The following is a 26844-nucleotide window of genomic DNA, read 5'->3' on the forward strand; positions in this document are numbered from 1 at the left end:
ATCCCTCCACCACCAGTGGCCTAGTCAATGGCTAATCCCCGGTAACAAATGAAGTCCAAAAGTACTCAAAGTTCAACACAATCAGAGCCCAATAATTTTCCAAACCTTATTTCTCATTACCAACATCCAACACTCACCAACTCCAAGTAAGAAGCTACCCACTGAAACTGCCGGCGACACTTCTATCTCCACATCTGTATTAAAGTGTTTTCCTTCAGGGAATGTGCCACTTACTGATCTTTAAGTCCCAGTCTCAAATACCCACAACAGTTCTGTAAAAGCTTCCTGGCTTTTCAGCTACTAATGATTACCCTCTGTTCTGAACTCCTTGGACTCATTTGGCACCAGGCTAAAGAGCTTCACACTCTTTAAGTCTACCTTCATATAAGTACAGATCACAACTCAAAAAGGCCACCGACCACATTTTATACCACTTTCTTCCACAAACAGTACCTGCCTTAGAGCAGACCAATGCTTCTCTCAAAGTGTGGTCCCAGACCAGCAGCGTGAGCAACTCCTGGGAACTCACTAGAAATGCAAGTTAGCAGACCCACCTCAGATATACTGAATCAGCAAGTGGGAACAGGACACTGAAATGTACGGTTTAACAACTCCCCCAGGTGATTCTAATGTTCAGCAAATTCCAAGAACCACTGCTATAGACAATTAGTAATTACCTACTGACCTTTATTCGAGGCAATTACAAAATTATTTGTTACAGGTGCCATCAATACATAAACAAGCTAGCAAGACATAGAAAGACACACTTCGATGTTCTCACTTATTTGTAGGAGCTAAAAATTAAAACAATTGAACTCATGGAGACAGAGAGTAGAAGGATGGTTACCAGAGGCTAAGAAGGGTAGTGGGCGGGAGTAGGGAAGAGTGTCAAAGGTTAAGGGGTACAAAAAAGTTAGAATGAATAAGACCTAGTATTTGCTAGCACAACAGAGTGATTATGTCAAAAATAATTGTACATTTTTAAATAACTTGGCCAGGCACGATGGCTCACACCTGTAACCCCAGCACTTGGGAGGCCAAGGTAGGTGGATCACTTGCGGTCCGGAGTTGGAGACCAGCCTGGCCAACATGGTGAAACCCTGTCTCTACTGAAAATATGGGGAAAAAAATTAGCCAGGTGTGCTGGTGGACACATGTAATCACAGCTACTCAGGAGGCTGAGGCAGGAGAATCGCCTGAACCCAGGAGGTGGAGGTTGCAGTGAGCTGAAATCATGCCACGGCACTCCAGCCTGAGGGACAGAGTGAAATTCTGTCTTAAAAAAATATAAATAAAAAAACTAAGAGCATAACTGGATTGTTCATAACAAAGGATAAATGCTTGGAGTGATATATACCCCCATTTACCCTGATATGATTATTACACATTACATACCTGTATTAAAAGATCTCATGTAACTCATATAAATACACACCTACTTATTTACCCACAAAAAATTAAAAATATAGAAAAAAGAAACTGGCTAGCAAACAAGATATAAGGATATATAGTTATGCCTGTTTGGGTTAAAACAACAGCAATTAGATGAACAGGCTATGATAAAAGAAACTCACAGCTAAGAGCATAAACAATTATCTGTCTACACAGGCAGCTCAGCAATGACTTATGAGTACTTATAACAAATGTCTGGTTCCTGTTTTTCCCTGCCTATATTGTGTGGGTGTTGGCAAGCAAAGGAGTTATGATAAACAATGCTATGGAATTCTAAACAGACCCTTCTCAAACAATCACAGTGTAGCTCTGGCCAGTCTGGGGATGGAGGTTGGGGGATGGGAGTTCTAAGACTCCAGTTATCTTGAAATCTTAAATATTAGGTGTGTCAACAAGCCACCCAAGCCTACAAGCCACCGAAGATTATAATTCCAATTATTTTATCAACAAAGTTAGTTCAGTATCAGTTACATCAAAATGAAAACTATCATTTTTACTGTCATTTCCAACATCAAAAAGGCAATATTAAGTAATGTTACCTAACAGTCCAACATTTTCAGCTATTTGGGGTTAATTCTGAAGCTTACTCCTAATGGCAGAGTCCAGAAGGACTTACATAAAAGGAACCTGAGTTCCACAATAAAGTCTGAGACAGCTATCATTGGAATCCAAGCCTGTCTACTGACCTGAGACCAATTTTTTCCCACCACCCCACATTGCCTACTGCTCAAGCTCCTCAGCCTAATTCCAAACCACAGATCCAGTGTAGCACCAGCCACTCTGAAATGGCCCAAACTATGGCCAAAGGTGCTAAGGGATGACCATCTTTAGATATATCTCAGTCTTGACCCTTTTAACTTCCAAGGGACTACAAAGGATCATCTTGAAATTTTCTCCTTTAATCATGCTAAACACAGCCTAACTTGGGCTTCAATAAATCAGAGCAAATAATGGACAACAGAGAAGCCCAAATTTTACTTTAATGGTTTCATGTATATTACTAAAAGATTGTCTTCCTATGGAATCCTCCCACAAGTGGGTAATAATAGAGTTCTCCTGTGGCCACAAACACTACCTAACAAGCAACATGTAAATGAAAGAACTCAAAATAAATGTATCCTGCTGTATCTCCTCTTATGTGACACAAGGGCTACCTGCCTCAGACTCTCTTAAGTAGCTTTCGTTCTTAGATTTTAAGATGAAACAATGCTTCCTGGTCTTGCCTCTCTGGGGGTTAAGGACTTAGCATCGCAGACAATCTCATAGCAGGCAGTAATAGAAGGGTTCTAAGAACAAAACTAGAGATGCATAACAAGTTCATATTCTCTAGGACCAACAACATAGGGATAATACATTGGCGATTTTGGATTGGACAGATTTCTGTTGCTCATGAAATCTACCACAACTAAGACTTCAGGGCCTCTTGCTTTTTTTAGAAACAAGATCTTTATCACCCAGCCTGGAGTGCAGTGGTACAATCCTAGCTCACTGCAGCCTCACGCTCCTGGGCTCAAGCAATAGTACTGCCTCTGCCTCACAAGTGGCTGGGACCACAGGCATACACCAACATGTCCAACCAATGTTTTTTTTTTAATTTATTTTTTGTAGAGATAGCGAGGCATGGGGGTCTATGCTACCCAGGCTGGTCTCGAACTCCTGGCCTCAAACAATCCTGCCACCTCGGCTTCCTAAAACACTGGAATTACAGATGTGAGCCATCGTGCCCAGCGTCCAGGGCTTCTTTTCTATCTCATTCACTCTTCAGAAGTCAGATTATTCCAGAATGCCACAGATGGAAAATGGAGGGTTTTCAAACATCTTTTCTCAGACTGAAAGCAGTGAGTTATCTCAATTGATTGTTTACAGTCAGTTACAGATCGAACTTCTTGTGATACTCTTTCCCACCTTCTCACGACTGCTTTTGACTAGTTGTTTTTTGTTTTTGTTTTTGTTTTTGTTTTGAGACAGAGTTTCACTCTTGTTGCTCAGGCTGGAGTACAATGGTGTGATCTCGGCTCACCACAACCTCCACCTACCGAGTTCAAGCAATTCTCCTGCCTCAGCCTCCTGAGTAGCTGGAAATACAGGCATGCACCACTATGCCTGGCTAATTTTGTATTTTTAGTAGAGATAGGGTTTCTCCATGTTGGTCAGGCTGGTCTCGAACTCAGGTGATCAGCCCACCTCAGCCTCCTCCCAAAGTGCTGGGATTACAGGTGTGAGACATTTTTAAAAAGCTAGCCTTAAAAAAAAAGCCAGGCCGCGCATGGTGGCTCATGCCTATAATCCCAGCACTTTGGGAAGGCAAGGTGCATGGATCACAAGGTCAGGAGTTCAAGACCAGCTTGACCAACATGGTGAAACCGTGTCTCTACAAAAATACAGAAATTAGCTGAGCATGATGGCGGGTGCTTGTAATCCCAGTTACTTGGAAGGCTGAGTCATGAGAATTGCTTTAACCCAGGATACAGAGGTCGTAGTGAGCTGAGATCATACCACTGCATTCCAGCCTGGGTGACAGAGCAAGACTCCATCTCAAAAAAAAAAAAAAAGTTTTTTTAAAGTCCTTAGGCTTCCACAGATTGAGGGGTGGAGATGTGCACATGTCTGCAGCCAAAACCTTTCCCTCCCTCTAAGTATTTTCTTAGCAATTTTACATATTGGGTTTAGGTTCTGTGGCCAATACAATGCTCATCTATTCCCATTCCCTCTTTGACTTCTTTTTTTTTTGAGACGGAGTTTCGCTCTTGTTACCCAGGCTGGAGTGCAATGGCACGATCTCGGCTCACCGCAACCTCCGCCTCCTGGGTTCAGGCAATTCTCCTGCCTCAGTCTCCTGAGTAGCTGGGATTACAGGCACGCACCACCATGCCCAGCTAATTTTTTGTATTTTTAGTAGAGACAGGGTTTCACCATGTTGACCAGGATGGTCTCGATCTCTTGACCTCATGTTCCACCAGCCTCGACCTCCCAAAGTGCTGGGATTACAGGCGTGAGCCACCAAACCCAGCAACTTCTATCTGTTCAAAAATGTCCAGAGCAAAGGCAGTGAATTGCTCATAATCACTGAGCAGGAACTGGGACCAGAACCTGTCTCTCAATCATTGTTCTCAAGACAACACCAAGCTCCAGAAAGTACAGACCACTACATTCACTCTCACATTCTATCAGCGAACACCTGGACCTGATTGAAAACACCTGCCCTCTTAGGAAAACTGCTCCAAAGAGGCAGACCGGTACTGTGGGAACAACAGTTCAGGGACTCTAGAGAACCAGGGACCTCCATGCAGATCTCAGCAATACCATCCAAGTGCTTTATAACCTCAAGCAGTTTCCCCCTGTGATCTTAGTTCCTCATCTTCAAAATAAGAATGGGGTTAATGGCAATAATCTTTCCTTGTTGTGTAAAGACTAAATATGATAAGAAATGGAAATAACCTAGCACAGGGCCTGTCACAGACCAAGGGATCAATACCACCAAGTCACCCTAAAAGGGAAGCACAGCACACTGACATTTTTTTTTTTTTTTTTTTGAGACAGAGTTTCACTCTGTCGCCCAGGCTAGAGTGCAGTGTGGCACAATCGGAGCTTATTGTAACCTCTGCCTCCTGAGTTCAAGTGATTCTCCTGCTTCAGCCTCCCAAATAGCTAGGACTACAGGCCAGCTATACCATGCCCAGTTAATTTTTGTATTTTTAGTAGAAATTGGGAGCCAGGCATGGAGGCTTACGCCTGTAATCCCAACACTTTGGGAGGCTGAGGCAGGCAGATCACCAGGTCAGGAGTTCAACACCAGCCTGGCCAACATGGTGAAACCCTGACTCTACTACAATTACAAGCATTATTAGCCGGGTGTGGTGGCACACACCTGTAGTCTGTAGTCCTAGCTACTTGGGAGGCTAGGTTGAGGCAGGAGAATCCCGTGTATCTGAGAGGCGGAGGTTGCAGTGAGCCGAGATCGTGTCACTGCACTCCAGCCTAAGCAACAGAGCGAGACTTCGTTTCTAAAAAAAAAAAGAAAGAAAAGAAACTGGTTCTGGTTTCACCATAGTGGAACTCCTGACCTCAGGTGATCTGCCACCTCAGCCCCCCAAAGTGCTGGGATTACAGGCATGAGCCATCGTACCTGGCCAGACATTGACATCTTTAAAGGCTATCTGGGCGAAAAAAAAAAGTGGGAGGAAGCACAATCCGTCTTCCCCCTATAGAAGGAAACAGCCAAGCTAAAGCTAATACCTGCATGTGTAAGCCTCAGTCTTCCTTATCTCTTTCTACAAAGCTGTTCACATAGTATCAACCTCCCCACATTTCAAATGTAGAATCAGTTACAGCATGAATAAAACAAAAAATAAGAGCTGCTTCAGCCAGAGACTCTAGAAACAAGACCATTTCCATAGCATCTCCTGTTGCAAATGCAGACAACTTCAGTCACCGGCCAGGGACTGAACTGGCGGGGTAAGCAATATGACTCAAAAATATGCATAGCTTTTAGGAAGAAGGAGCTGATTTACCTGCTCATTCAAGTTAAAGAACCGCAAATCAACAGAAAGAAACAATTCCCCATTTTGTCGTAAATGCTAACCTACAATAACTTTGAGTTTCCTCAAAGACAATAACTTACAGAGCAGAGTGGTCCACTACTGGGGGGCAAAAGCCCCATTAATGGACAGATAACTGGATCTGCTATCCCTGGTATAAAAAAAAGGGAGCTTCAGAAGGCTGAGCCAGGTGAATCACTTGAGGTCAGGAGTTCGAGACCAGCCTGGCCAATATGGTGAAACTTCATCTCTATTAAAAATACAAAAGTTGAAGCAGCAGCTGCATTGACACAGTTCTATCTTTACCTTCATGATGTTTCACTTGGTCAAAAATGCACTAAGATGTCTCCAAGTTCTAAGCATTCAGCAAACAATGGCAAGGCAGAGCCACCAGAAACGTACCCCTGATTTTTATGACAAATATGATAATGCTGTGTTAGCTAGTGAAGCCACTTTCTGTATGGCTCTATGGACATATAGAGCAACACAAATCAGAATAGAAAGGAACCTCTCCTCTGTTGGCAGAATCACCCCAAAGGAATGGAGAGATCAGTAATCATCTCAGCTGGTGTAATAATGAATTGTTCAAAAAACGGCTAATAATTGATGTCAAGTTAAAGTACTATGTACCCTTTAAGATACAGCATTAATGAAGAAATAAAATAGATGTGAAACTTAAAAAACAAAAAAATACAAAAATTAGCCAGGTGTGGTGGTATGTGCCTTTAGTCCCAGCTGCTCAGGAGGCTGAGGCAGGAGAATCGCTTGAACTTGGGAGGCAGAGATTGCAGTGAGCAGAGATCGTACCACTGCACTCCAGCCTGGGCAACAAAGCAAGACTGCCTCAAAAAAAAAAAAAAAAGGGAGGGGAAAGCTAAGCAGCCCCAACAAAGAGGTGAAGTCAGCTCACCAGAGATGGCTTCCAAACAAAGAGTCCCTGAGGCCAGGCGCAGTGGCTCAAGCCTGTAATCCCAGCACTTTGGGAGGCCGAGGAGGGTGGATTATGAGGTCAAGAGATGGAGACCATCGTGGTCAACATGGTGAAACCCCGTCTCTACTAAAAATACAAAAACTTAGCTGGCCATGGTGGTGCATGCCTGTAATCCCAGCTACTCAGGAGGCTGAGGCAGGAGAATTGCCTGAACCCAGGAGGCGGAGGTTGCGGTAAGCCGAGATCGCGCCATTGCACTCCAGCCTGGGTAACAAGAGCGAAACTCTGTCTCCAAAAAAAAAAACAAAAACAAAAACAAAGAGTCCCTGAAAGTAGAAACCCATCTTTTACTCTTTTACAACAACATAGACTGAGGGTTTTAACATAACTACTAATCGCTGCATTCACACTAAATAATGCTTAGTCTCCACTGCTGAAGAACCATTCCAGGTGAGAAGAGCTAAATAATATGACATCACCTGCCCTATTTTCCAAGTGCCAAGAGACTCCTTTAAGAAACTAAAGTTGTTATTTAGTTCTGATTCAATCATGCCAGACTCCTCAGTGTCAGCAGCTGCCACTTCCACACTCTGGCTAGAATCCCCACCCACCAGCCTGCTCTACACTCAGCCTCAGCAAAATATCCAAGAAGATTAAGAGTGGCAAGAAAATCAGACCAAGCCTTCTAAAGATGAATCTACAAGGTGTGACTTCACTATATCCCCTGCCTCCTCCTGGTAGCACCAGCAAGACATGAGTGACATTTACAGGAAATAAAGGGGGTGCCTTGCCAGCAGAACTGCTCCTCACAGTGCCATTAAGCTGGGGGCCACTGCTACAGATAAACCTAAGGCAATGCAGAAAATACCAGGGAAAAAGTGAAAAGAGAGACTACCATTGTCGCTACCACTCCCACAAGTACTACGCTGAATCATGATAAAGCAGAAACTGACCATCCGCTCTAATTCAAACCTAATCTTCTCTTTTTTCTTGAGATGGAGTCCTGCTCTGTCACCCAGGCTGGAGTGCTGTGGCGTGATCTCGGCTCAGGGCAACCTCTGCCTCCCAGGTTCAAGCGATTCTCCTGCCTCTGCCTCCTGAGTAGCTGGGATTACAGGTACATGCCACCATGCTCAGCTAATTTTTTTATTTTTAGTAGAGACAGGGTTTCACCATGTTGGTCAGGCTGGTCTTGAACTCCTGACCTCATGATCCTCCTACCTCAGCCTCCCAAAGTGCTAGGATTACAAACATGAGCCACCATGCCCGGCCACCTAATCATTTTTAAAATAATTATTTAAAAGAGTTTCAGACTCATCCCACACACAAACACAAAATGTTATAGAGACAGGTGCCAACCATGATTAACTTGCACCATCCTGCCTCCTCCTGGTACCTCTATTTCAGCACCTACTTCATTTGACCTTGAAGTAGGTCTTCTTTTGTTTTAATCCACGATGCTAGGCTCTGGGCTCTGCAGGTATTAGATCTAAAGAGTAGATTACTAAGCCTTCATTGCCTCCACCAATACACCTTCCCACCCCTCTAAGAGGCAATAATTATCTTCATCTCCAAATCAGGCATAGATCTGAGCTCCTACAAAGGCTAGCTTCCCTTCACAATCTGGTGGCTAGTAGTACCACCCAGCCTGTCCGCCTAACTTTCCGTTTCAGGATTGCCCCTCTCCCATACCCTCTCCTCCCTCTTCCAATGAGTCCCAAAAACCAGTCAGTGTGCAGCATAATACAGGCCTTCCAACCCGAGAATCTCAGGAAAACAGGTTTTGGCAGAAATTTCCATTCATTTTCATGTCCTTCAATTAACTAAATTTCACTGGACAGAATATGGAGCTTCAGAACCAATATATCAGTGTAGCAAATGACCGTTTTAGAAACTACCATAGCCTCAAGACTCTACCTCATAAATTTTAGCTTATAGAGGAAGCACAACTGAAATTTTTTTTTTTTTAAAGAGACAGGGTCTCATTCTACTGCCCACGCTGGAGTACAATGGCACTATCACAGCTTGTTGCAGCCTCAGATTTCTAAGCTCAGGGATCTTCCCACCTCAGCCATGCGAGCAGCTAGGACAACAGGCACATACCACCACATTCCTCTAATTATTTTTTCATAGTGAGATGAGGTCTCACTACATTGCCCAGGCTGGTCTCAAATTCCTGGCCTCAAGTGATCCTCCTGCCTCAGCCTCCCAATCTGCTGGAATTACAGGCATGAGCCATCATGTCTGGCCTGAAAATACTTTTCTAAAAAGTTCCAGCCAGGCACGGTGGCTCACACCTATAATCCCAACACTTTGGGAGGCCAAGGTGGGCAGATCACATGAGACCAACATAATGAAAACCCGTCTCTACTAAAAATACATAATTTAGCTGGGTGTGGTGCACATTTGTACTCCCAGCCACTTGGAAGAGGCAGGAGAATCGCTTAGGAGATGGAGGTTTCAGTGAGCCTAGCTGGAGCCACTGTACTCCAGCCAGGGCAACAGAGCAAGGCTCTGTCTCAAAAAAAGAACAAGAAGGCAGGGTGTGGTGGTTTATGCCTGTAATCTCAGCACTTTGGGAGGCCGAGGTGGGCAGATTACCTGAGGCCAGGAGTTTGAGACCAGCCTGACCAACATGGAGAAACCCCGTCTCTACTAAAAATACAAAAAAATTAGCTGGGCATGGTGGCGCATGCCTATAATCTCAGCTATTCAGGAGGCTGAGGTAGGAGAATCACTTGAACCCAGGAGAGGCTGCGGTGAGCCAAGATCTCGCATTGCACTCCAGCCTAGGCAACAAGAGTAAAACTCCATCTCAAAAAAAAAAAAAAAGGAAAAGAAAAATATATCATTCTCAGACAAAACTTGGTCAGCCTATGGTCCAGCAGTTAAGAGAGTATTGAATAAATACCTGAATAACTTCATCAAATGAAAAGTCAGTCTGGCCTAACAGTCAATCCTACAGTGACATCAAGAGACCTGACTTCCCTAAACATTCACTTCAGAGATCATGGAGACCGCACATACCCTGGTGGAATGTGCTGACAATGGTATCACTGGGACCCAGACTCTGTTCTCCAGGTGCCAGATTCTGACTATACATATTATCCTCATAACTCTTTGCCTGCCCTTGTACTAGCAAAATGAACCTCTACTGGTCAAGTTGCCAGCCTGTCTCTTCACATGTTCAACTCTGACAAATGCAACCCAATTCAGTGCTCTAAATCCCAGTTACCACTGGCAACTCCAATCACCTTGCATCCACAAAGCACATTTTTCAAGGTTTGTTGGTGTTCATTTAATTTCTAGGCTATTCACAAATATTCAGGCTATCTCATCAATTATATTAGGAACTCTTAGACGGCAAGTACCTGCGTACTTCCCAGGCAGAGTGACAGATGAACTGTGACTGTTTTAGAAAACAATGATGGAAATTCAGGGGGTGAAAAAATCAAACCACCTTTTTTATCCAGTTTTCTTTACACTTACAATTTCTTCCCAACATAGTGATTAAACTTGAAGGGAGAGGATACCTAGGCAGTAAATAAATGCTGAAAATATACTATCAAGCTCTAATATTACAAACATTCCCTTCCCCCGCACTTAGTCATGAGTAAAAACAACTACCACTCAAATGCCTTACCATCCTTGTTAACAGCAGTGACTTTGGCCGGGTAAAAACGACAATCAGACCAGCAAGCAAGGACCTGCTCATTTATTTGAAATTCCTAAAAAACATAAAAAAAAAAAAAAAAAGATCCTGTTACCAACCTAGTTTCATAAGACACACACTGTACCAGATCTCATAAAAAAGGCTGGGATTGATAAGAGAGTGAGAAGGGCAAGTAGCTATTGGGATGGAGGAAGATGTTTCTCTTGTTTCAACACTAGGAGTTGCTATAGTTTCAGTGTCATTTGTCCTCGCCGAAAGTTGACGTGTTCAGTGCAGCAGTGTTAGAGATGGGGCCTATGAGAGGTATTCGGGCCATGGTAGCAGATCCTTCATGAATAGATTAATGTTGTCTTACATGAGTGACTCTTCGCTCTCCTGGAAATGGATTCACTCTCAAGAAAGCAAGTTGTTATAAAGCAAACCTCCTCCTCCTGTTTGGTTCCTTTCTTCACACTTGTCTCCCTCTTTGACCTTCCATCATGTATGACGCAGCGTGAAAGCTGATGCCAGAAGCCAGCCAGTACCATGCCCTTGAACTTCCCAGCCTGCAGAATTATGAGCTAAACAAACTCTTTTCTTTATAAATTACCCAGTCTCAGATATTTTATTATAGCAACACAAAAAAGACTAAGACAGGAGTCAAAACAAAAGAGGTGGGACACAAGACCTCAACAGGCCCAAGAGGTCTGGGCAGGCACAGCACAGCACTGATGATAATTCCACTCTAATCAACACACACTCTGAAAATGAGTCTAAGAGGCCAGGACTACTAGAATACACATCCAGTATAAGAATTAGAAGATATGAGGCAGGGAAGCAGCATTTAATGCCACTTAATGCCACCTACACTTCTTTCTTTTTCTTGATCTCAGCTCACTGTAACCTCTGCCTCCAGGGTTCAAGTGATTTTCCTGCCTCAGCCTCCTGAGTAGCTAAGATAACAGTCACCTGCCACCACACCCAGCTAATTTTTGTAATTTTAGTTGAGACAGAGTTTCACCATGTTGGTCAGGCTGGTCTCGAACTCCTGACCTCGTAATCCCCCCACTTTGGTCTCCCAAAGTGCTGGGATTACAGGTGTGAGCCACCAAGCCTGCCCCACCTACACTTTTGAAGGGTCTTTTGCAAAGGAAAGCAACCATTCACCTTTGATATTTTATACTATTTTCCCAACAGTTTGCACTGATAAATTTTATACAATGGGCCAGGTGCAGTGGCTCACACCTGTAATCTCAGCACTTTGGGAGGCCAAGGCGGGTGGATTACCTGAGGTCAGGAGTTCGAGACAAGCCTGGCCAAAAGGGTGAAACACTGCCTCTATTAAAAATACAAAAATTAGCTGGGCATGGTAGCAGGCGTCTGTAATCCCAGCTTCTCAGGAGGCTGAGGCAGGAGAATCACTTGAACCTGGGAAGTGGAGGTAGCAGTGTGCCAAGATTGCGCCACTGCACTCTAGACTGGGTGACACAGTGAGATTCCATCTCAAAACAACAATAACAATAACAACAAAAATTTGTAGAACAAACACTAAAAATTCCTATGGAACAATACGAAATAATCCTTAATTGGGAAAAAGAAAAAAAAGGCCAGCAACAGTTTAAGTTCCCTAATCAGGGTTAAAATAAAAAACAGGCAGGGTGCAGTGGCTCATGCTTATAATTCCAGCACTTTGGGAGGCCAAGGAAGGTGGATCACCTGAGGTCAGGAGTTTAAGACAAGCCTGGCCAACACGGTGAAATCCCGTCTCTACCAAAATTACAAAAATTAGCCAGGCGTGGTTCTATGTGCCTGTAGTCCTAGCTACTCAGAAGGCTGAAGCTCACGAATCACTTGAACCTGGAAAACAGAGGATGCAGTCAGCCAAAATCAGACCAGGGCACTCCAGCCTGGGCGACAGAGTGAGACTGTCTCAAAAAAAAAAAAAAGAAAGATAAAAGAAAACAGAAGGCAGGGCTGAGTTAGTTCCAAAAGAGGGAGGACAATTATGGATGTCTCAATGCCTGTTTAAAAACCTTAAAACTGGCCAGGCACAAGGGTGCTCACCTATAATCCCAGCACTTTGGGAGTTAGGAAGGATCTTCCTTCTTTGGCAAAAAGACTCCTTAAGGCCAGGAGTTCGGGACCAGCTGGGCAACATAATAAGACCCTGCCTCTACAAAAAAATTTGAAAACTAGCCAGGCTCTGCAGGAATTCAATGTGGATGTCCAAAAAAAAAAAAAAAAAAAGAAAGAAAATAAAAACTAGCCAGGCACAGTGGCACATGCCTATAGTCCTGGCTACTCAGGAGGCTGAGGAAGGAGGACTGCTTGATCCCAGGTGGTCAAGCCTGTAATCCCAGCACTTTGGGAGGCCGAGGCGGGTGGATCATGAGGTCAAGAGATCGAGACCATCCTGGTCAACATGGTGAAACCCCCGTCTCTACTAAAAATACAAAAAATTAGCTGGGCATGGTGGCGCGTGCCTGTAATCCCAGCTACTCGGGAGGCTGAGGCAGGAGAATTGCCTGAACCCAGGAGGCGGAGGTTGCAGTGAGCCGAGATCGCGCCGTTGCACTCCAGCCTGGGTAACAAGAGCGAAACTCTGTCTTAAAAAAAAAAAAACTTTAAAGCTAATACTTCATACTGCGTTTTGAAGTCAGTAAAAGCTCCAGGCATAGAGATAAAATTTAGAAAAATGGAATACAGTTCAATCAATTTCAAGTTCTTTGAGGGCTTATGAAAGACTCTGCAGGCCAAGCTTAATCCTTGAGAGACCAAGGCAGGAGGATCGCTTGAGCCCAGGAGTTCAAAAACAGCCTATGCAACAATGCAAGACCCTGTCTCTACAAAGAAAATTTAAAAATCAGCCAGGTGTGGTGGGCCTGTGATCCCAGCTACTCAGGAGGCTGAGGTGGAAGGATCTCTGGAGCCTGGGAGGTTGAGGCTGCAGTAGGCCATGATTGTACCACTGCATTCCACTATGGGCAACAGAGCAAGACCTTGTCTCAAAAGAAATAGAAAGACCTTGCATATGAGACTAGTACAATGCTCTACATGGATGATCACTTTTTTTTTTCTTTTTTAAAGACAGTCTCACTTGGGCTGGAGTGCAGTGGTGCAAACTTGGTTCACTGCAACCTCCGCCTCCTGCGTTCAAGTGATTCTCCTGCTTCAGCCTCCTGAGTAGCTGGGATTATAGGTGCCCACCACTATACCCAGCTAATCTGTTTATATTTTTAGTAGAGATGGGGCTTTACCATGTTGGCCAGGCTGGTCTCAAACTCCTGACCTTGTTATTTGCCTGCCGCAGCTTCCCAAAGTGCTGGGATTACAAGTGTGAGCCACCACACCTGGACGGAATGATCACTTAACAAAAGATCAGACAGCATATCAGATTAATAAATGATCCAGATGTCTAGAATATACAGTTGATCTAGAAATCATTCATTAATTTATTCAACAGATATTTACTGAAGATCTACTATGTGCCAGGCGGTGTTCTAGAAGTTAGGGATACAGTGCTGTTAAAGAGAAATAAAGTCCCCATTCATCATCAGTATAGCCTCAACCAAGTTAGTTTATGAGCTATCATTTCTTTTTTGTTTTTCCCCCACCCAAATCTCATTTTGCATATGAGCTGTCATTTTAATCGCATCATCCAAACATGAAAACTGGGATTCTGGCTAAGCGCGGTGGCTCATGCCTATAATCCCAACACTTTGGGAGGCCAAGGCAGGCAGATCGCTTGAAGTCAGGAGTTCAAGACCAGTCTGGCCAACATGGCGAAACTCTGTCTCTACTAAAAATACAAAAATTAGCTATGGTGGGCACCTGTAATCCCAGCTACTTGAGAGGCTGAGGTACAAGACTCGCTTGAACCTGAGAGGTGGAGGCTGCAGTGAGCAGAGATTGCCCCACTGTACTGCAGCCTGGGTAACACAGCAAGACTCTGTGTCAAAAAGAAAAAAAATAGAAGGATTCTTCAAGAGCCCCAAGTGTCATAGGGATCTCAGGGCTACAACTATAGGCCTAAATAAGAACTGGTCCCTGCTGCTACTGAATATCAAAGGCTGAAAACAAACAGCCCAATAGCTGACCTTGAGTACTACAGAACTTCCCAGATTTGTTACTCACAGAAGATCCATCCTCTTCATGCAAGCCCTCTTTCCTCAGCTGTATTTTCTCTAAAGGGCGTAAATAAGGACTGTCCCAGCAGAACCACTCGTCATAACGATGGTTCCAACGCTTGAAATGGATGAGAACTTTTCCTTCCTCGTAGTCAATGTCTTCTATGTGAGCTGGATACCTGAGTCAGAAAAAAAAAATTGACATTCCTTTAATACCCACCCAAAATATCCAAATATCCATAATGGTACATTTCTAAACCTTTTACCAAAGGAGAAGATTACCAGGCCTACCATTAAGAGACTCTGTGTAATTGGGTCAAATCACAAATTATGGAGGGTAACAGACTTGAGGTCCAAATCCCAACCTGCATATTCCTTAGTTTATGAACTATTAAATTAAACGTTCAGAGTCTGAGTTCCCTCATGTAAAGTGGAAGACGCACACTGGGTTGTAGTGTGGATTTTTTTTTTTTTTTGAGACGGAGTTTCGCTCTTGTTACCCAGGCTGGAGTGCAATGGCGCGATCTCAGCTCACCGCAACCTCCGTCTCCCGGGTTCAGGCAGTTCTCCTGCCTCAGCCTCCTGAGTAGCTGGGACTACAGGCTGCGGTGTGGATTAAACAAGATGACATATATACAGGACTTGAGCGCACAAGAGGCAGGAAGAAAACATTTAACAACTAGATTATATTTCACATGTGCCAATAAAGCAGAATGACCATGCAACTCAGACTGTATCACAGTCTCAATCTGAAGCATTTTGTAAGCTATATAATGGGATACTACTCAGTTATTAAAAAGAACAAGATTATTTTATCTGTCAAGATATGGAAAGCTCTCCCAAGATATACAGTCATATGATGCAGAACACTGTATATGCTAAGGTATTGTCTTGTTTTGTTTGTTTGTTTGTTTATTGAGACAGCATCTCAGTCTGTCACCCAGGCAGAAGTTCAGTGGTGTGATCCCGGCTCACTGCAACCTCCCTCTTCCTGGCTCAAGTGATCCTCCCACCTCAGCCTCCCAAGTACTTGAGACTACAGGCACACACAACCATACCCAGCTAATTTTCATATTTTCTGTAGAGACAGAGTTTCACTATGTTTCCCAGGCTAGTCTCAAACTCCTGGGCTCAAGCTAGCTACCAACCTCAGCTTTCCAAAATGCTGGAATTACAGCATGAGTCACCACATCTGGCTTATTTTTTAAAGAGGAGAAAAAAGGATATGTATTCACATACGCATATACATAAAGTATCTAGAAGAATGCACAAGAAACTAACAATGATTACCTGTGGAAAAGTGGGGTTAGCTCAGCAGATGGTCTCTTTCAACCTCCATTCAACCTTCTTTCTAGATTGAGAGTTGGGAAAATCAACAACTACATTTCCCTGACTTCCTTACAATTGGTAGCCGAGGTCATGAAGACCCTTGGGTTAGTGGCCAGATCCAGTTCAAGGCCTATCAAGTTTCCACATAGACGTAAATCATCGGAGTATCCTGTTGAAATGAAAGTTCTACTTCAGTATGCCAAGCTAGGGCCTAAGAGCTCTCACATGCTCCCAGATGCCGCTGCTGCCACTGGTTTGCAGTAGCTAGAGCCTAATGTCTAATCATCAGTTTCATGTGTGTCAAGCAGCAGTAGTGCAGACAGCAGTGCCAGTAGTGACTTCCTGACCTCTAGACCATAGCTGTAATTATGGGCCTTTCAAAATGATATCCTAAGGGCAGCCTCCTTGAGTCCCACTTTTCTAACCCTTCCAACAACTTTATTAAGTACCCAATTTCCTATGTTAAATCCTTTTATGGTTAAAATACTCAGACTGGTTTCTGTTTCCACCATTTACCCCAACATAAGAGTGGTATCTGGATGATGGGGCAGGGGATGGGGTGGTAGCAGCAAAAATAGGAGGAAGACATTTGCCATATACCTTATAATACTTTCTTATTTCAACCATATAAAGGTATTACTCATTCCAAAAAATAAAGGGTTAAAAATAAAGAAAAATCTTGTATGCAGTTGTTCTCTGAAAACACTTATATTAATCAAATAGCTATTCTAGATTGAGAAAGTTTACATTCTATCTATATTTTCTCCCTGCAACCTGGTTTGTACTATTTCCTTCTTTCTCATATCCAGCACCTAGTACAGTGCTGTCCTAATAAACACATGCTACCTGAATGAACAGTCCTGCTTTCTTGTGTCTGTATACTGTGTACTTTTTTTAACCCTACACTACATCCTCTAAGGCAGTTTGCTTGATGTCAACTTATCACAGTACCTTGTACATACTAGGTAATCAATAAATGTTTAGCAAATGAATTCCACTCTTCTTATTCTTCCCAAAGTTCATGTATTCTGTCAGTTTATTTAATTCCAACATTCTCAGACTCCAGAAACCTATTCCAATTTCACTCCTCAAGTTCAGGCCCTCGTCCCTTAATGTGTGTATTCCTCACAGAGGGCTGGAAGTATATGTTTTCCATAATTCCCAATGCTACTATACATGCATTAATTGCTCAAACATATTAACAGATGACATAAAAAGCCCTGAAACGAGTCTTCCTACTCAAATCCAACTGGCAGTTGCTATAAATACAAGACATCTTGACAGCAGACTGGCTAATTGTCTGATCTGACAAATTAAATACTTTGAAGGAGACAAGAGAGTATTCCCCAAATCCACTCCTCTCTGTAAAATGGGAAGAAGGACATGAATATGGCAATTATATATCTCTTGCCCTCTCATTCATTCAGCTTACCTGAGGCTAGTAAGCCTGTCTAAAATAGTACAATCTGTCCTAACATATTCCTATTCAAACCACTTTCTTTAATGGTTTACTATGTCTAGCAACAATTTTCTCACACAGGGTTCTTGGACTAAGGCAGGAAATTTTCTTCACACAGAAATCTCTTTTTTTTTGTTGTTTTCTTGAGACAGGGTCTCGCTCTGTTGCCCAGGCTGGAGTGCAGTGGCACAATCATGGCACACTACAGCTTTGATCTCTTGAGCTCAAGTGATTCTCCACCTCAGCCACCAGAGTAGCTGAGACTTCAGGCTCACACAACATACCCAGCTAATTTTTTGTTATTTTTTTGTAGAGGTGAAGTCTCACTGTGCTGCCCAAGGTCTTGAACTTCTCGGCTCAAGTATCCTCCTGCCTCAGCCTCCGAAAGTGCTGGGATTACAGGCATGAGCCACCATACCCCGCTTGAAATCACATTGTTTCTAAATTTTGGTATTTAAATCTACCTTTTAAATTAAAACGATAACAAGTGTTTGTTTTTAATACCATTCCTAATATTATACAGCCTTCAAAAAGAATAAATCAGCTCTATGTACAGACATTAAAAGATCTCTAAGAAATGTGGGGGGTAGGACGGGCACGGTGGCTCACACCTGTAATCTCAGCACTTTGGGAGGCCGAGGCGGGTAGATCACGAGGTCAAGAGATCGAGACCATCTTGGCCAACATAGTAAAACCCCGTCTCTACTAAAAATTAAAAAAAAAAATTAGCTGGGCATAGTGGTGCTTGCCTGTAGTCCCAGCTACTTGGGAGGCTGAGGCAGAAGAATCACTTGAACCCGGGAGGCAGAGGTTGCAGTGAGCAAAGATCACACCACTGCACTCCAGCCTGGCACTGGTGACAGAGCAAGACTCTGTCTCAAAAAAAAAAAAAAGAAAGAAAGAAATGTGGGGAGTAAACACAAGATGTCAAACAGTATTTGAACGCATTTATGTTGGGGAGGGAGAGAGCCAATACAGTCATACTGTTTTTAAATGTGTGGGCTATCTCAGGAAGGCTGATCAAGTAACCAGGTTTGCCTCCTGGGAGGGGAATTGAATAGTTTTAAGGAACTGGAAAGGAAGTATGAGACTTATTTTATTCACCGTATATCTTTTGGACATTTTGAATGCTGTACCACGAGCACGTATTAACTATAAAAAGTACATAACTATGTATTTATTTTAAATGTCCTTGTTTGGCAAAATTAAAAGTTGGCAGCCTCAGGGCAAACCTTAAATTCTTTTGAATATGTATTGGTCAGAAGTCAGGATTCATAGAATCAAGTGTGAACTCCTAGGCCAGCAACTCCATCGCTCTGAAGGGTCTTTAGGTCCTCAGCTAATGTAAAGCTTCTCCCTATGCTGAGTTGTGGACAAAGAAAATTAAAAAAAGAAAAAGCTTCTCCCTCATTCAGAAAAACTTTACTGGGCACACGAATCCCACTCTCTGCAGACCTAAATAAACCCCTCCAAGAGGCTCAACAGTAGCCAAGGGACAAAATTTTCAAAAGAGAAACTTGTCCTCCTCACTTCCCCAAAGTGTGACAAAGATGCCAAGTTACTTATGGTGGTGGGGACCCAATCACACTTCAGAGAAGAGGGAGGCTGCAAAAGCATCCTAGACATCAACCTAGTAAGACTTAGTAGATCACAAATGCTACCTGCCTTAGGGACAACTTAGCTTGATCAGTCAACAAGAATTTATTAAGTGCTTTTTATCCGACCAGTCAATTCTAGAGACAATTGTAGAGACAGGGTTTTGCCATGTTGCTCAGGCTGATCTCAAATTCCTGGGCTCAAGAGATCCACTGGCCTTGGCCTCCAAAAGTGCTAGGATTACAGGCTTGAGCCACTGCACCTAGCCAAAAAATAAATACTTTTAAATTAAAAGGTTTTTTTTTTTCCATTTCTATTATCAAATCAGTGGTATTGCATAAATTAAAGGTTTTTAAAAATTGTTTTTAAGATATCAACTGATAGTTTCATGAATATTATGTTTATGTGCTGCTATGGTAGTTTGATGAATATTATGTTTATGTGCTGCTATGGCACACCCACAAAATGGCACATTACACAGCCATAAGAAAGAATGAAGACACACTATATGAACTGAAATGAAAAGATTTCCATGACACATTAAGTTTTTCAAAGACAAGCTACAGAATAGTACATATTTTATGATACCTTTTGTGTTATAAAAGAGGAAAATAAGAATATTAGCTGGGGCATGGTGGCTCATGTCTGTAATCCCAGCACCTTGGGAGGTCAAGATGAGAAGAATCACTTGAAGCCAGGAGATTGAGACCAGCCTGAGCAACAGAGCAAGACCTCATCTCTTAAAAAAAAAAAAAAAAGTTAAAAAAAAATTATCTAAGAGTAGTGGTGTGCACCTGTTGTCCCAGCTACTCAGAAGGCTGAGGCGGGAGGATCACTTGAGCCAAGAGTTCAAAGCTGCAGTGAGCTATAATTGTGCCACTGCACTCTACCCTGGGGACAGAATGAGATCCCATTTCAAAAAAACAGTAATAATAAATTTTGAGACTTTTCAGCCTTTGTCAAGAAGATTATAAAACTTTTTTTTCCCTTTTTTTTTTTTTGAGATGGGGTCTCGCTCCGTAGCCCAGGCTGGAGTGCCGTGGCACAATCCCGGCTCACTGCAACCTCCACCTCCTGGTTCAAGCAATTCTCCTACCTCAACCTCCCAAGTAGCTGGGATTACAGGCACGATCTTTTCTTTATCCGTTTTTTTGAGACACATTCTAGCTCTGTCGTCAGGCTGGAGTGCAGTGGCGCAATCTCGGCTCACTGAAACCTCTGCCTCCCAGGTTCAAGCAATTCTCCTGCTTCAGCCTCCTGAGTAGCTGAGTGCCACCACGCCCAGCTAATTTTTGTATTTTTAGTAGAGACGGGGTTTCACCATGTTGGCCAGGATGGCCTGTATCTCTTGACCTTGTGATCCACCCGCCTTGGCCTCCCAAAGCTCTGAGATTACAGGCGTGAGCCACCGTGCCCAGCCAACTTTTCTTTTATCTTTTTTTTTTTTTTTTTTGAGACAAAGTCTCACGCTGTCACCAAGGCTGAATGCAGTGGCATGATCTCAGCTTACTGCAACCTCTGCCTCCCAGGTTCAAGCGATTCTCCCACCTCAGCCTCCCGAGTAGCTGGGACTACAGGTGCACACCACCACATCTGGCTAATTTTTTTGTATTTTTAGTAGAGACAGGTTTCACCATGTTGGCCAGGCTAGTCTCAAACTCCTGACCTCAACCGATCTGCCCAAATTGGCTTCCCGAAGTGCTGGAATTACAGGTGTGAGCCACCATGCCCAGCCAAATTTTTGTATTTTTAGTAGAGACAGGGTTTCACCATGTCGGCCAGGCTGGTCTCAAACTCCCAACCTCAGGTGATCCACCCACCCTGGCCTCCCAAAGTCCTGTGATTATAGGTGTGAGCCACTGCACCCAGCCTCTTTTATTCTATAAATATAAAGAACTAATAGATTTCTTAAATTTAAGTTATCATTACCCTGCTAAAACAAATCATATTTGGTTTCATGCATCATTCATTTAATAAGTCTCTACTTGGTGCTCCAGGATTTTATTGACAGGTTTTGTACCTCTTTTATAAATGATCTGTCCAAGTTTCCTTGTATTATGCCCTTCCTGCGCAGTTTCAGTATTAGGCTATGTTAAACTCATAGAACAAAGCAGAACGCTTTACTTCATTTTCTATGAAACCACCTACACTGAGGGCCTTCTCAGAAGGTAGTTCTTTATCTACCTTTCCCATCGCCTCTACAGTTACTAATCTGATAGTAACTAAAAGTTTCCTACCTCTTCTTGAGTCAATTTTTCCTAAACTAATAAGAGAGTTTAAAATGATAATCAGATACAACTTAAATGTTCAAAAATCAAGTTTTCCTTTGAAGAAAGAGTTCAAGACTCACAGAAATGTTTCAAACTCAAGTTACAAACAAGGTTTTTAAATAGCTAACATAAACACAGGCTGCTAAGCACTTCACAAGGCAGGAACTATGCCTTATTAACTTCATTATTCAACAAACATTCTGGAGTCTATATTATGAGACAAATTGCTAGGTCCTGGAGATACAGAATAGATGACCAATCATCAAAGCCCCTAGGGTAGCAAGAGCCCAAAGAGAACTTTCATAAGCTCCATGGGATTTCCCACTCCTCTCCACAAGAAAAAAGATCAGAAACACTCTGGATCTCTGGAAGAAAAGAGAAAAAAAGAAGCATATCTCTAGAATGAACCAGCCTGCCTAAATCCCATAACCAGGACTAGAGGGAAGAGAGGCATTATCTCTCCTCCATGTCCAGCCCAGGCTAGACAGTCTGGGTTTCTGCTGCTCTCCCCAGCCCGCTTCTAAAGCACCTGAATAACCGCTCCCACCTTTTTTTTTTTACGACAGAATCTCACTCCGTCACCCATGCTGGAGTGCAGTGCCATGATCTCAGCTTACTACAACCTCTGCCTCTCAGGTTCAAGTGATTCTCCTGCCTCAGCCTCCCAAGTAGCTGGGACTACAGGTGCACACCACCACATCTGGCTAATTTTTTTGTATTTTTAGTAGAGACAGGTTTCACCTTTTATCTAAAATATAACTTGGTCATTATTGATTGTAAAGGGGGGCAGGAGCAAAAATAAATTAGCCACCACCCTGGCTAATATTTGTATTTTTAGTAGAGATAAGGTTTCACCATGTTGGCCAGGATGATCTCGATCTCCTGATCTCTTGATCTGCCAGCCTTGGCCACCCAAAGTGCTGGAGTAAGCCACTACAACTGGCCTATTTGTATTTTTTTTAACCCTTCATTCTAGAGCCCACATTAAACTTTTTCATCAGAGTCCCATTTTTACTAACTAGAGGGTTGGGAAAGGCTTCAGAGAAGTCTTAGCCTTTGGATCAAACCTTCAGAGATCAAGAGTCTAAATCTCCCCCAGAGTATCCTGCATATATTAGACATTCAATAAAAGTTCATCATATGTACTTTTTAAAAAGATTTGGAGCCACAAAACAGCAATAGGAATATATAAACAAACAAGATGAATCATCAAAATAAACCAATGATATCCATGTTGTAGATGTCAACAGAACAAACACACCCCAATATGGGAACTGTCAATTTGGAGGGGATATATGCACATGGTGGTCACCATGATAGAATTTGTCACAAAACCATTTTCCAAAGGCCAAACAGTATGAAAAACTCTTTTTTTTCTTTTATCTTTTTTTAAATTTTTTTTTTTATTTTTTTAATTTTTTTTTAGAGATGGGGTTTCACCATGTTGGCCAGAATGGTCTCGATCTCTTAACCTCATGATCAGCCTGACTCGGCCTCCCAAAGTGCTGGGATTACAGGTGTGAGCCACTACACTGGCCAAAAAAAATCTTTTATCTAAAATATAACTTGGTCATTATTGATTGTAAAGGGGGGCAGGAGCAAAAATAAATAAATAATGAAAAAAATTCAATTTGGAAAGGACAGATAAGCAAACATTCATAATAAACAAGGTTACCATAATGAGCTTAATTTAAGAAAGTAGTGTAACTGGTCACTAAGCCACCCAAGAAGCCACAGAAGACCAGTATAGCCAATGTCAAATGGAAAAGGATAAGGAGAATGAAGAGAAATCAGCAGAAGAAAAATCCATTGAACCATAATTCCACAGGCATTTTCTGAGTACCTACTCTGGGCCAAGGAGTATACCAGGGTTTAGAAATACAGAACCAGCCAGGCGTGGTGGCTCACGCCTGTAATCCCAGCACTTTAGGAGGCCGAGGCAGGTGGATCACGAGGTCAGGAGTTCGAGACCCGCCTAGCCAACATGGTAAAACCCTGTCTCTACCAAAAATACAAAAATTAGCTGGGCGTGGTGGCAGGTGCCTGTAATCCCAGCTACTTGGGAGGCTGAGAAAGGAGAATCTCTTGATCCCAGGAGGTGGAGGTTACAGTGAGCCAAGATCGTGCCATTGTACTCCAGCCTGAGTGACAGAGCAAGACTTTGTCTCAATAAAAAAAAGAAAAAGAAAAAGAAAAAAAGAGATACAGAACGAAATTTTTTTTTTTTTTGAGACAGAGTCTAACTCTGTCACCCAAGCTGGAGTGCAGTGGCACAATCTCGGCTCATTGCAACCTCCACCTCTCTGGTTCAAGCGATACTCCTGCCTCAGACTCCCAAGTACCTATGACTACTGGCACCCGCCACAATGCCCAGCTAACTTTTTTTGTATTTTTAGTAGATACGAGGTTTCACTATGTTGGCCAGACTCATCTCGAAATCCTAACCTTGTGATTCGCCCACCTCAGCCTCCCAAAGTGCTGAGATTACAGGTGTGGACCACCACACCCAGCCAGAACCAAATCTATCAAGATACATGATCACAGCAACTGGCAGAGGATAACAGACCTTATGTTACAAGACACAGTGGCCCTTCAATGTGTCAGACACACCACATACCTTCCCATACCGAGTCTGCTCCGTTTACCTGAAACATCTACCCCTGCCCACTCCTCCCAGGCAACATCCTTATCCTCCTATAGCCTCAGAATCTCTGACTACACTATCTCAAGTAGCCCCCATTTCCTTCCGGTCTGTGTCAGTTTCCTACTTGTTTCCTTCATAGCATTTACCCCAATCTGTCATTATTTCATTTGTTTCTGTTTATGGCCTGCTTCCCCAGGAAACAACAGGCACCACTAGAGGCATCTGTCTCTTATTTACTACAGTATCGTCTGGGAGAATAAAAGTATGTCTATAGATACAAATAGTTGTAACAAAGTATACCAGGTGCAACAACAGATGACTCCTTAAGGTAGAGTAGGACATAGAGGAGTAAAAGGGAAGAGGGAGAGGAGGGGCCAAGATAACCCTGGGGAAGAGGAGATACTTGATCTCCATTCTGAAAGATGAGTAGGCTTTTTCCAGCTGATCGAGGAGGCAGTGAAGCTGGGGAGAGTTTCTGGGAGAGGATGTAATATGAGTAAATCAGCATAGTACAGAAGTAAGAAAGCAAAAAAGAGGACAAGGAAATTCAAGTGGGTGAAAGAAACAATAACTCCATTTGAAGGCCATGGAGGATCTTATGGATGGGCTGCTGAGCCCTAAATAAATGTTTGCCCAGAGTAGTCCATGGACCACTGGGTGTTGTGAATACAGAGCTGCTGGTCCACAAGGTCTACATGAGAAATGAAGAATATTATATTGTGCTTTTCTATAATCTGGACCCTCTTTATCAGAGCTTCCCAGCTGAGGTACCACATATGGGTTACAAGTGGGCAATGACATGAAGAACGTTGAGATGCCAGATTACTGCCATGTAATCAAGAACCACTGGAAAATTTCAGTGTATGAGGCTGGCGGATGTGGCCCTTACCTTTAATCCCAGTGCTTTCAGAGGCCAAGGTAGGAGGTCAGGAGTTCAAGATCAGCCTGGGCAACATAGGGAGACCCCATCTCTACAAAAAATTTTTAAAATTAGCCAGGACTATAGTCCTAGCTACTTAGGAGGCTGTAGCTAGGGGATCACTTGAGCCCAGGAGCACAATACTACTGCACTCCAGCCTGGGCAAAAGAGTGAGACCCTATTTCTAAAAAAAATTTAATCAGCCTAGCACAATGATTCATGCCTGTATCCCAGCACTTTGGGAGTATGAAGGAGGAGGATCTCCTGAGCCCCAGAGTTTGGGATCAGCATGGGTAACATAGGGAGACCCCATCTGTGTGTACAAAAAAAAAATTTTTTTAATTAGCCAGATGTGGTGGTGCATGCCTGTAGTCCCAGCTACTCAAGAGGCTGAGGTGGGAGGATCACTGGAGCCCAGAAGGTTGAGGCTGTGATAAGCCATGGAAGCACTTTTGAACTCCACCCTGGGTGACAGAGTGAGACTCAAAATAAATAAATGGAGGAAGGGAGGGAGGGAGGGAACAAGGCAGGAAGGGAGGACTTTAGCGTGTGTATTTGTAACTAACCTGGCATTATAAAATCACTCCCAAATAGTAGTTGTAACAACATTACATGTCTGCAAATTTGGCACTCATTCCTTCAAAAGGTAGGTTTTAATTATTTTATCCTTGAATATGGCCTCATGCCTAACAAGAAGAATGTGGCAAAAGTGATGGTGTGGGACTTCCAAAGCTGGGTTATAAAAAGCAGTGCAGCAGGACAGAGGAGAGAGAATGTCAGGAAGAAGAGCTAATGAATGCTGGGCTTAATACCTAGGTGACGGAATAATCTGTGCGGCAAACTGCCGTGGCCCACATTTACCTATATAACAAACCTGCAAATCTTGCACATGTACCCCAAAACTTGAAAATTGAAGGAAAAAAAAACAATCTTTTGAATTAATAAAGTAATGGATTATCTAACTACAAAGTTGATGTGAAAAAGAAAAAAAGCACTGCAGCAATTCCACTTCTGGGTATATTTGCGAAAACACTGTCTCAACTCAAAAACAAGGACTCAAACATGTGTGTATTCCAGAATTCATAGCAGTATTATTCACAACACTCAAAGGCAACCCAGGCCGGGTGCACACCTGTAATTCCAGCAGTTTTGGGATCCACCTGAGGCAGGGGGATCACAAGGTCAGGAGATCGAGACCAGCCTGACTAACATGGTGAAACCCTGTCTCTACCAAAAATACAAAAAATTAGCCAGACGTAGTGGCATGCACTGGTAGTCCCAGCTACTCGGGAAGCTGAGGCAGGTGAATCACTTGAACCCAGGAGGCAGAGGTTGCACTGAGCCAAGATTGTGCCACTGCACTCCAGCCTGGCAACACAGCAAGACTCTGTCTCAAAAAAAAAAAAAAGGCAACCCACCTAAGTGTCTAATACATAAATAGATAAAATGTGCTATTATCCATAAAATGAAATATTATTCAGCCTTAAAAAGGAATGAAACTCTAATACATACTACAACAGAGATGAATCTTGAGGACTTAGGCTAAGTGAAATAAGCCACTCAAAGGACAAATACTACATGATTCCATTTATATGAGGTATCTAAAGTAGCCAGATTAATGAAAGTAGAATAGAGGTCACCAGGAGCTAAGGGGAGAAGGAAGAGGGCAGTTGTTGATTAATAGACACACGGTTTTAGTTGGAGAGATGAAAAAATTGAGCCAGAAGCAGTGACTCACGCCTGTAATCCCACCACCTTAGGAGGCCAAGGTAGGTGGATTGCCCAAACTCAGAAGTTCAAGATCATCCCAGGCAACAATGTGAAACCCTGTCTCTATTAAAATACAAAAAATTAGCCAGGTGTGGCAGCATGTGCCTGTAGTCCCAGCTACTCAGGAGGCTGAGACAAGAGACCTGCTTGAACCTGG

At 43.0% G+C, this 26844-nt stretch overlaps 1 protein-coding gene and 1 pseudogene across 13 annotated transcripts in view; one reads left to right on the top strand and one right to left on the bottom strand.

Moving 5' to 3' along the window:
• The window catches only part of PHF20 (PHD finger protein 20), a 196886-nt gene that overhangs the window by 85961 nt on the left and 84081 nt on the right, over positions 1-26844 (bottom strand). For 12 of the 13 annotated variants that reach the window (XM_035302759.3, XM_054256870.2, XM_035302763.3 and 9 more), the window contains 2 exons: positions 14708-14879; positions 10565-10649 (listed from right to left, as the gene is read on the bottom strand). In XM_035302759.3, the coding sequence (XP_035158650.3) occupies positions 10565-10649; positions 14708-14879 (257 nt within the window). The remainder of the gene's footprint in view (positions 1-10564; positions 10650-14707; positions 14880-26844) is intronic. The other variant, XM_008995455.5, reaches the window with a different exon arrangement.
• Positions 6304-6546, top strand: LOC118153966 (cytochrome c oxidase subunit 7B, mitochondrial pseudogene; annotated as a pseudogene).

Source organism: Callithrix jacchus, chromosome 5 (assembly GCF_049354715.1).
Source record: "Callithrix jacchus isolate 240 chromosome 5, calJac240_pri, whole genome shotgun sequence".
In the NCBI taxonomy this organism is placed as follows: domain Eukaryota; kingdom Metazoa; phylum Chordata; class Mammalia; order Primates; family Cebidae; genus Callithrix; species Callithrix jacchus.